This window comes from Muscardinus avellanarius (assembly GCF_963383645.1).
Source record: "Muscardinus avellanarius genome assembly, chromosome: 8".
Taxonomy (NCBI): domain Eukaryota; kingdom Metazoa; phylum Chordata; class Mammalia; order Rodentia; family Gliridae; genus Muscardinus; species Muscardinus avellanarius.
This window is the reverse complement of record NC_137794.1, coordinates 6,022,419-6,032,213: the sequence shown is the minus strand read 5'-3', so window position 1 is coordinate 6,032,213 and position 9,795 is coordinate 6,022,419. Positions and strand designations below refer to the sequence as shown.

At 46.2% G+C, this 9,795-nt stretch overlaps 1 protein-coding gene across 1 annotated transcript; it reads right to left on the bottom strand.

Moving 5' to 3' along the window:
- Positions 1 to 2,142: 2,142 nt before the first annotated feature.
- ANKRD66 (ankyrin repeat domain 66) lies at positions 2,143 to 8,688 on the bottom strand (the record flags this gene model as incomplete). The annotated part of the gene is made up of 3 exons (XM_080699978.1): positions 8,523 to 8,688; positions 6,224 to 6,452; positions 2,143 to 2,341 (listed from the first exon to the last, which is right to left on the bottom strand). The coding sequence occupies exons 1-3, from the start codon at positions 8,683 to 8,685 to the stop codon at positions 2,143 to 2,145; spliced, it is 591 nt and encodes a 196-aa protein (XP_080556104.1). The 5' UTR covers positions 8,686 to 8,688.
- Between the last annotated feature and the right edge of the window lie 1,107 nt (positions 8,689 to 9,795).

Here is a 9,795-nt window from a genome sequence, read left to right as displayed (position 1 = left end):
CATAAGATCATTATTTGGTGTCAAAAAATTCAAACCAAGGTGGGCGTGATGGTACACACTTATAACCTCAGTACTTGGGAGGCTAAAACAGGAGGATTGCAGTTTTGAGGCTGGTGCAAGGTAAATTAGTGAGACCCTGTTTCAAAAAATGAAATAAAAATAGCTGGGGGTACATGTAGGTCAGATGTAAAAGACCCTGGGTTCAGTTCCCAGTAACCACCCCTTCACATATACAAAATCAAACCAAACATGGCATGTGTTAACAAAAGCGTTCATTGAAGGATGTATAATAAAGATGTTTGATAGCTAAAGACATTAATTCATTAGTTTAGGCAGAAAAAAATAATAAATCTAGACTATGGAGTAGCCAATTAAGGTAAAATATATCAGTCTAGCAGAGTATTAAATCTTGTCTAAATTCTATAACAATGCTAATAGAAATAAAATGCAAACCACTCAAGTAATGTGTGTGTGTGTGTGTGTGTGTGTGTGTGTGTATGTGTGTGTGTGTGTATGCATGCATGCTACTGGGAATTAAACCCAGGGTATTCTACCTCCAAGAAACACCGCTAGTCCTTTATATTTTTGTTTTGAAGCAGGGTCTCACTAAGTTGCTGAGGGTTTCACACATTGAGGCTGGCCTTGAACCTATGATCCTCCTGTCTCAACGTCCCAGGTACTGAAATTACAGGCATGTGCCACCACACCCAACTAAAGTAATTTTAAACATTCCACTATTCACATATTTTTAAAAGTAAAAGAAATGGTAAAATTATTTTTGATAATAAATTTTATTTCATCCCAAAATATTGTCATTTCAACAAATCAATATTAAATCTTAATGAGACATTTTACATATTTTTGTACTGTCTTCAAAATTCAATATGCATTCTACGACTCAAGTTAAGCTCTATATTTTTATTGGAAATATCTGCTCTGTATTTCAATCTTCTAAAATTTATAGTTGAAAATTAGGCCTATAATCACATTTCATTATTTTATACAATCTTTCGTTAGTTACATAGAATGAAATTAATTTCAGTTATTTCTCAGAGAACTGGTCTATTGTCTAAATTGCTTTTCCTATGTAGACAGGATGTTGGGTAAAAATGCCCCTGTTGGGATTGTGGACCCCACCCACCCCATAAAGGGAAAAGTAGTCAGAAATTAGAACGTACTCCTGTCCACATCTAGGCTGAGTCTTTGTGACAACCAAGGCATTCATTGTTTTTTCAACAGATTGCCTGACTGAATCGAATTATGTTGTTGATTTTTTAGTATTTTTGCTTTTACTTCATTTTTTTTTTTTGCCCTAAAAAAAAAAAAATCAAGTGTCCTTAGAAAAACTCTGATTTCTGAAATCCTATAATGGTGGGTGTGTGGTGGCGGTGGGCACTAGGAGGAGTGGAAATCACTGACATCGAAATGCAAACCCATGTCCATCAAAGGATGAATGGATTGCAAAACGACGGGGTACACGCGCAATGGAATTCTACTCAGCCATAAGGAAGGACAAAATTCCGTCATTCACAGGGAAATGGAGAACATTCTGCGAAGTGAGATTAGTCAGTCACGAAAAGTGAAAAGTCAGATGTTCTCCCGCATCTGGAGGAGCTAGGGAGAAACCGAGACCCAGGAGGACTGTAGAGGAGACCTCGGTGGGGAGAGGGAGGGGCGCTAACTGAGGGAGGGGGAGGGAGTCGGGGGACTCGAAGAGGGAAGCGCCTCAACCTTAGTGGACAAGGTGGACATACACACACTCCCCAGAGCCAGTCACTGCGCTGAGCACGGGAGGGCTCACGGAGCGCTGTGTGCGTGTGTACCTCCATGGCCCCAGACTCCATCACCATCTATAATTCTAATGCACCAGTACAAACACATACACACTCACTCACAATGCAGGCAGCTGACAAGCTGACCTGTGTCCCCTCCTGGTAATTCTGTGGTCAGCAGGTCTGGGCACAGAGACAACCCCGCAGACAGAGCATTCAGGCTGGGCTTCAATTTGATTGACAGGTCGGGAGCTTCTGGTAGACGCCCCCAGTACAATGATGTAGAGAAAGCACGCGTGTAACAGCCCCCAGTCTGGCAGCAGGCCAGGTTCCCGGCAGCAAGGGAAGGGGTCCTCGGGCTCCAGCCTTCTCACGCTCTCCGCTCTTTGACACTGCTCAGCCTGGTGGTGCCTCTGCCTTGCTTGTTCTTTGGATTAGGATTTTGGTTTGGAGAAGGGAGAGACAGCTCCAGCTCCCTTTTCTTGGCATCCCAGTCTGGATCTTGATCATCCAGTGGCGACCCCGTCTGCCTGGCCGCCCGTCGGTGGTCCTGGCACTCTGGCTCAGCCCTAGGAAAACAGAGAGCCTCGAAGCTCGGAGCCTGGGAGTGTGTCCTGGCTTCCTGACCAACCTGTCTCCCCATGCTCTGCGGGCAGTTTTGTGTCCAGTCAACAAGGAAGGAGGTCAAGTTTACACACGTCTAAGTGCACACTTAGGGAGGTATTGACGCCAAAGGAACTGTTTGGAGGTAGAGAAAAATGTGAGCCCAGGAAGATGCTAAAACTTGGGTTCAAAGAGAGAGGCTAATTCTTAAAATGCTCACATCTCTCGAGACCCCTGCATGCTACTAGGTGCCTTCTTTGGTTTATTTTGCATTGCATTTTTCTTAATTATAAAAGCAATATGTGTTCGTTGTTTAACATTTGAAAGTGTGGAAACATAGAAAATTTTAAAAGATTACTGATAATCAGCCAGGCATGGTGGGGCACACTTGTAATCCCAGCATTCGGGAGGCTGAGAACAGGAGGATCATGGTTCGCAGACAGCCTCAGCTACTTAGTGAGGCCCTTTGCAACTCAGTAAGACCCTGTTTCAAAATAAAGACCCTGTTTTGCCGGGCGTGGTGGCGCACGCTTGTAATCCCCGCACTTGGAAGGCAGAGACAGGAGGATCGCGCAGGTTCGAAGCCAGCCATGTGCGCTGGCTTAGGAGACCCTGTTTTCAAATAAAAATGTTAAAATAGGTCTGGGAGTGTAGCCCGGAGGTAGAAGGGCTTCCAAGAACCCCAGTACCACCAAAAAATAAAAAATAAAAAAAAATAAAGACCCTGTTTCAAAATAAAGAATAAAAAATAAAGAATAAAATAAATTTAAAAATAAAGAATAAAAAAATAGGACTGGATGTGTAGCTCAAAGGTAGAATGTCCCTGGGTTCCATTCCAGTGCTGCAAAAAAAAAAAAAAACAAACAAACAAAAAACACTGAAAATCAAACTTGTGTTATATATGTATAGATGAATTATATAAAGTTATTGTAAATGAATAAACAGATGACAGACACATAGATAAATAAGTCATCATATGATGTGCACAGCGGGATGCACATACATGTAGTTTTGTGTATGAGGTCAAAGGTGATAGGCTAAAAGACCCTGGTGAAGCCCATTTCATGAAGATAAAACGCAAACTGCCATGAGTAGGAAAGGAATTTGAGAGAAGAGGTAGCTATATAGACAAGGAAAGAGCTTTTTACCTGCAAATCAGTATAACAAATGTTCAGTTCAGAGTCGGGTTCTACAGTGCACACCTGTAACCTCAGCAGCTTGAAGGCTGAAGCAGGAGGATTGCAAGTTTGAGGCCAGTCTTGGCAACGTAGACTGTATCTCAAGATGAAAGGGCTGAGCCGAGCGTGGTGGCGCACGCTTGTAATCCCAGCGCTTGGGAGGCTGAGGCAGGAGGATCGCACGGGTTCAAAGCCAACGTCAGCTACTTAGTGAGGCTCTCAGCAACTCAGTGAGACCCTGTTTCCAAATAAAATATAAAAAAAATAGGTCTGGGAGTATAGCCCGGAGGTAGACAGCCTCTGAGTTCCATCCCCAGTAACACACACACACACACACACACACACACACACACACACAAGATAAAAGATAAAATGGCCAGAAATAGAGCTCAGTGGAGACTGATGAATCAGCTCCTCCATCTCCTCCACCTCCTCCAGCTCTTCCAGCTTCCAGCTATGGCCACCTCTGAACTTTGCTGCACTGTAAACACAAGAATTTTTATTTCTTCATTATTTTATTTCTTCTTTATTTTATTTTGTTTTGTTTTGTGTTACTGGGCATTGAGCCCAATGGCATTCTGTCCCCCATCTATATGCCAATTTTGTTTCATTTTTTATTCGGAAGCAGGGTCTCTCTAACTTTCCGATAGCCTCACTAGGCTGCCGAGGCTGTCTTAGAACCTGCAATCCTCCTGCCTCAGCCTCCCAACTGCTGGGATTGCGGGCATCAGCCACTAGGCCAGGCCATGTGGCTTTACTGGGGCCATTCCCTATCCAAATGGCAACACAGGGTGTCCAGATGGCCGGGGAGCTAGTGACGCTCTCAGGGAGGTGAAAGTTTGCAATGGAAAAACGCTGAGTGACAAGAGGCCTTGCTAATTCCAAGACCTGTGTGGAGAGCCGGATCCGACACGAGGAAGGAGCTGTGACCACACCGTGGTACGTTCGCGTTTTCAAGGTCTAAAGAGCCGGGTCTGCTGCTGCTGAGCTGCACGGCGCTTAGTGGTCAGCAAGTCTGGGGAGGGTGAGGAGTCTGTATTGGGGCCCAGGTGAATTGCCCTCTGCCTTCTCTTAGTTTCCAAGCAATAACATCCAGGCTCCATTATTCAAGTGTTTGTTGTATAAATTACCTGTTGATCCAACGGAATTGTAAATTCCTAAGTTTTATTTCCATCCCTCTCAGAGCTACAACTGTTACATACATAATTTGGTACTTGATTATGTTCGGCTGATCGGCTGAGTGAAGGACAGCACGAATGTTAGACGGGCTCTTGTCTTTGGTGTCTGCGTGTGGAGTGGATTTCTGAAAGAAGTCGAATTCACCTTCCTCCTTTTAAGCCTAAGGACACGGAGTGTCAGGTGCCTTCACGTGTACAACGAGCTTGAACACCGTTCAGAGAGCTGAAGAGCCCATGAGTCTGGACCCATCTTCAAATACAGTGTCCCAACACTCATTCATATTACCCCCCCTCCTCTCTCTCTCCTCTCTCTCTCTTTCTCTCTCTCCCTTTCTCTCTCCTCTCTCTCTCTCTCTCCCTTTCTCTCTCCTCTCTCCTCTCTCTCTTTCTCTCTCTCCTCTCTCTTTTTTCTCTCCTCTCTCTCTCTCTCTCTCTCTCTCTCCCCCCCTCTCCTCTCTCTTATTTCTCTTCTCTCTCTCCTTTCTCTCTCTCTTTCTCTCCCTCTCTCCTCTCTCTCTCTTTCTCTCTCTCCCTCTCTCCTCTCTCTCTTTCTCTCTCTCCCTTTCTCTCTCCTCTCTCCTCTCTCTCTTTCTCTCTCTCCTCTCTCTCTCTTTCTCTCTTCTCTCTCTCTCCTTTCTCTCCCTCTCTCCTCTCTCTCTCCCTCTCTCCTCTCTCTTTCTCTCTCTCCCTCTCTCCTCTCTCTCTCCCTCTCTCCTCTCTCTCTCTCTCTCTCTCTCTCTCTCTCTCTCTCTCTCTCTTGCATTGTTATTGCTGTTCATTGCATATTTTTGTTTTGGATACTGGGAATTGAACCCAAGAATTATTTTTTTTACCTATGAGCTACATTCATGACCCTTTTTATTTTTTATTCTAAAATAGGGTCGTGCAGCTGGGCGTGGTGGCGCACTCTTGTAATCCCAGCGCCTAGGAGGCTGAGACAGGAGGATCGCGCAGGTTCGAAGCCAGCCTCAGCAACTTAGTGAGGCTCGCAGCAACTTAGTGGTACCCTGTTTCCAAATAAAGTATAAAATAGGTCTGGGAGTGTAGCTTGGAGGTAGAAAACCCCCTGGGTTCCACCCCTAGCACCACAAAAATAAATAAATAAATAAATAAATAAATAAATAAGGTCTTGTGGTGCTGCTGGAGGTCTTGCTAATTTGCTGCGTCTGGCCTTGAACCTGCAATCTTCCTCTCAGTCTCCTCAGTCCTGGGATTACAGTCATATGCCACCATACTCGGCTTCCAATTCTCTTATCAGAGATAATTGTGTTTAATCTAAAATAAGAGATCAATGTGGTTTTCACCCCAAGCTGGTCACTTCAGTTAAAATGTTAAGAAAAATAACTCAATTTAAAAATTAATAAATTTGGATGGGATTTCCTCATTTCCTTTCCACTAACCTGAGACCATGAAGTGGGTAAACCTCCATCACAGGTTTCTGTTTCTCTGCCCTTTCTCTAACTGAGGGAAAAAAAAAAAAAAGGAAACCTACTTCTCCAGGAAGGCCACACAGGCCTTCTGTCCGTAGATCTGTGCGATCCTCTTCGGCGTATCTCCAAAGAAATCAGGGGCGTCGATGGCGGCGTGCAGCCTGTGGAGGGTCTGGAGGACGTCCAAGTGGCCAGACTCGGCGGCAAAGTGAGCTGCGGTCCAGCCCACATCCGTCACCAGGCAGGGCCGGGCTCCGTGCTCTATCAGGAGATGCACCACTTCCATTTGCCCTGGGATGTACCAAGAAGACACAGGATGGGGTTAAGAGAAATATGTCCCCAGTGGCCAGAGACCAGGCTTTCACAGTGCCTCTTGCTTCCTATAGCCTCCCCCGCTTCTCCTTCCTCTTATGGAAAATCAGTGCCCTGTCCTTACTCCATAAAGCTTGTCTTGGCGGGGAACTGAGCCCTCAAGTACCACCTGTCCTCCTTCCACGACCCTCCTCTCCTCTGCCCAGCTCCCCAGGCCTCACCTAGAAACTTCGCAAGTCCCGTCCTTAAAAGCAACTGGTAAGGCACATTCTTTTTTCAGAGCGAACAGTGCTCATTTCAAAAACAAATATTTTGAGTCCCACTTACATCATAGCTAACAGGGCTTAAGGACAAGGGCTTTCAGTCAGACAGATGTGGGTAAGTTCATGTCCTCACACTGTCTTAACAACAAGTGTCACCTTGGATGAGAAACAAACCGTCCAAGGCTCAGTTTGCGTTCTGCCAACTAGGGATCCCATCACGTTCTTCTTTGAGCCCTTGGGGAAGACAAGTAAAGGCACAGACAGAAAGTCCACAAGACAGCGCCCATCACAGAGCAGTGGTCACGGAAGGGCGTGGTCGTATAGCTGTCATCACTTTGTCTTTCCATGTCTCCAAAAATATCCCAGTTAGGTTTTCTGAAGCCGGTCTTGTTTTCTGCTAACCCTGAACTCTGCTCTTTCCCAGAGCCCAAAACAAATATTTAAAAAAGCAAAGTTGACTATGGTGCCTTCTGCTTTTTAATTTTTATTTATTTAACCCAAGGGCATTCTACCTCTGAGCTATACCCCTGTCTCAGCCTTTTTAAAAATTTTTGTTTGTTTGTTTGTTTGAAACAGGTTCTCTCTAGGTTTCTGAGTCTCACTAAATTATTGAGGCTGGCCTTGATCCTGTGATCCTTCTGTCTCCACCTCCCAAGGAATTACAGACATATGTTGCCATGCCCAGCTATTACACTTTTTGTGCATGTGTGTGGTACTGAAGATGAAACCCAGCCAGTTTACCTCCAAACTACACCCCAGCGCTATTTTTTTTTATTCTTTGTTTTGAAACAGGGTCTCACTGAGTTTCAAAGGGCCTCACGAAGTAGCTGAGGCTGTCTGCGAACCCTGATCCTCCAGTCCCAGCCTCCCGTCACACCTTCTTACTTAACATTCTTGTGTGTGTGTGTGTGTGTGTGTGTGTGTGTGTGTGTGTGTGTGTGGAGGGGGTACTGGGGATTGAACCTAGGGGTAGTCTACCTTCAAAATACACCCCCAAGCGGCCGGGTGTGGTGACACACACTTGTAATCCCAGTACTTGAGAGGCTGAGACAGGAGGATTTCAGACTCACAGCCAGTCTCAGCTTCTTAGGCCCTCTGCAACTTAGTAAGACCCTGTTTCAAAATAAAGAATAAAAAATAGGGCTGGGAGTGGAGCTTGGAGGTAAAATGCCCCTGGGTTCCATTCCCAGTAACACACACACACACACACACACACACACACACACACACACACACAATACCCCTAAGCCTTATTTTGAAACAGGATCCCACCAAGTAGCCAAGGGCCTTCCTACATTGCTGAGGCTGGTCGCAAACCTGAGATCCTCCTGTCTCAGCCTCCTAGGTACAGGGATTTCAGGCGCGCACCACCACACGTAAGCTCTTTAATGATGTTTAAAGCCCTCGACAAGCGCATTGGCCGAGTGTCCCACTAGTCCACCCCAGTGCTAGAACTGGGCTGTGGGAGGCACGGGGGATTCCTGACGAGGTGGCATGGGTAGAGTACTAATACTGAGAGAAGACTAAACACTAAGCACTCTACACCAGTGGTCTTATACCCATCACCCAGTATATTGCCCTCATTCTATAGTAGAAGAATAGACTGATGCCCAGAGGCATTACACAACAAGCTTAATGTGCTACAGCTGTCGATGGGTGATGTCAGGGTTGAAATGTCCCGTCTGGCTCCAGAGGAATAGCCTTTCCACTCTGGCACACAGCGGACAGACTGAGGTCCTCATGAATGGGGCTCAGGCATGGATCTACCCGGGCATCATCCACCCACCTTTTATTGCAGCCCAGTGAAGTGGCGTCCGGTCATTCCAGTCTGTATCTTTGTGGTTTGGGTCACAGAGACCTTTCTTCAAAATCCGTCTCACTGACTTACAGTCCCCCACAGCCACAGCTTGGTGGAGCTTGGTCATGTCTGACAGTTTGGTCAACGCCATGACAGAAACTGCAGGAGAGACACGCTGTTGGGAGGACTGCTAGTCATCCGCTTTGAGGTCACCTCGGCCCGGCTCGGGAGGGGCACAAACTGCCCACCCAAGTGGGAACTGTTTACATGCAGACAAGTTCCCAATGACCAAATGGGACCGATAACCAGGGACCCTGCTGATAGGCACAGACCCCGACATCTTCCTAGTTCACCCTTTCCTTTCCTGATTCATCTGTGACCCCCTTGGTGTTGTTTCCCTGACTCACCCCATGATGGCTTCGCTGTTTCCTGTGATTAATAATTTCTTATAATGCTTTGGTTATCACCCTCAATAAAGCAAGATGCTGGTTGAAGGATGGTGGGAGTAGAGACCTCTCTCTCCTCCCAGCCTCCCCAGCTGCCACGTTGACTCCACTGTCATTCATGTGAGAGACGGCTTCTCACCCATCAACCAACATCAACACCATCTGCTACAACGCACCACTTAGAAAATTTCTCTTGACCTAGAAAGCTCTCCACAGATTTCCATACTGTCGATTTTTCCTTTCCGCCTGGTGGGTTTGCAGCTAGGGCTGCCTCGTAGATGCGTTCTGCTGAGTGTGGGCTTGGACTGAGCCCCCGTGTTGAATGCATGCCAATCCCCGACCCCAAGACAACCGGGGGCTCCCCCTACACACAGAATCATGTCCAAACTCATGGACTCTATTCCGTGGCCGCTAACCACCTCCCAGCATGATCTCCAGCTTGTACTTGGGAGTTCTAGCAGCGTTGCTTAACTTAGTTGTGTAATTCTGTATCTTATCTCATCTGGAGAATTTGTGTAATCATCCACTGGTGGCTGCGCAGATAAGGATCGTCCATGTGAAAAGTTCCTTCGGGACACAGGGCGGATGGATGCTCCAGGAAAATTAAATACTAAAGCTACCCCAGGTAGGGAGAGGGGCCACTTGCAAGCGCATCAACAAAATGGCCAAAAATTGTAATTAATGTTAGGCCATAGTTTAGTAGTTCTTACACCGTAGTCCACAGACCCTTAGGGACCCCGGGGTTTTCCAGAAAATCTATGAGGTGAGACAATTTTTTTTTTTTTTTTGGTGGTACTGGGGATAGAACCTGTCTA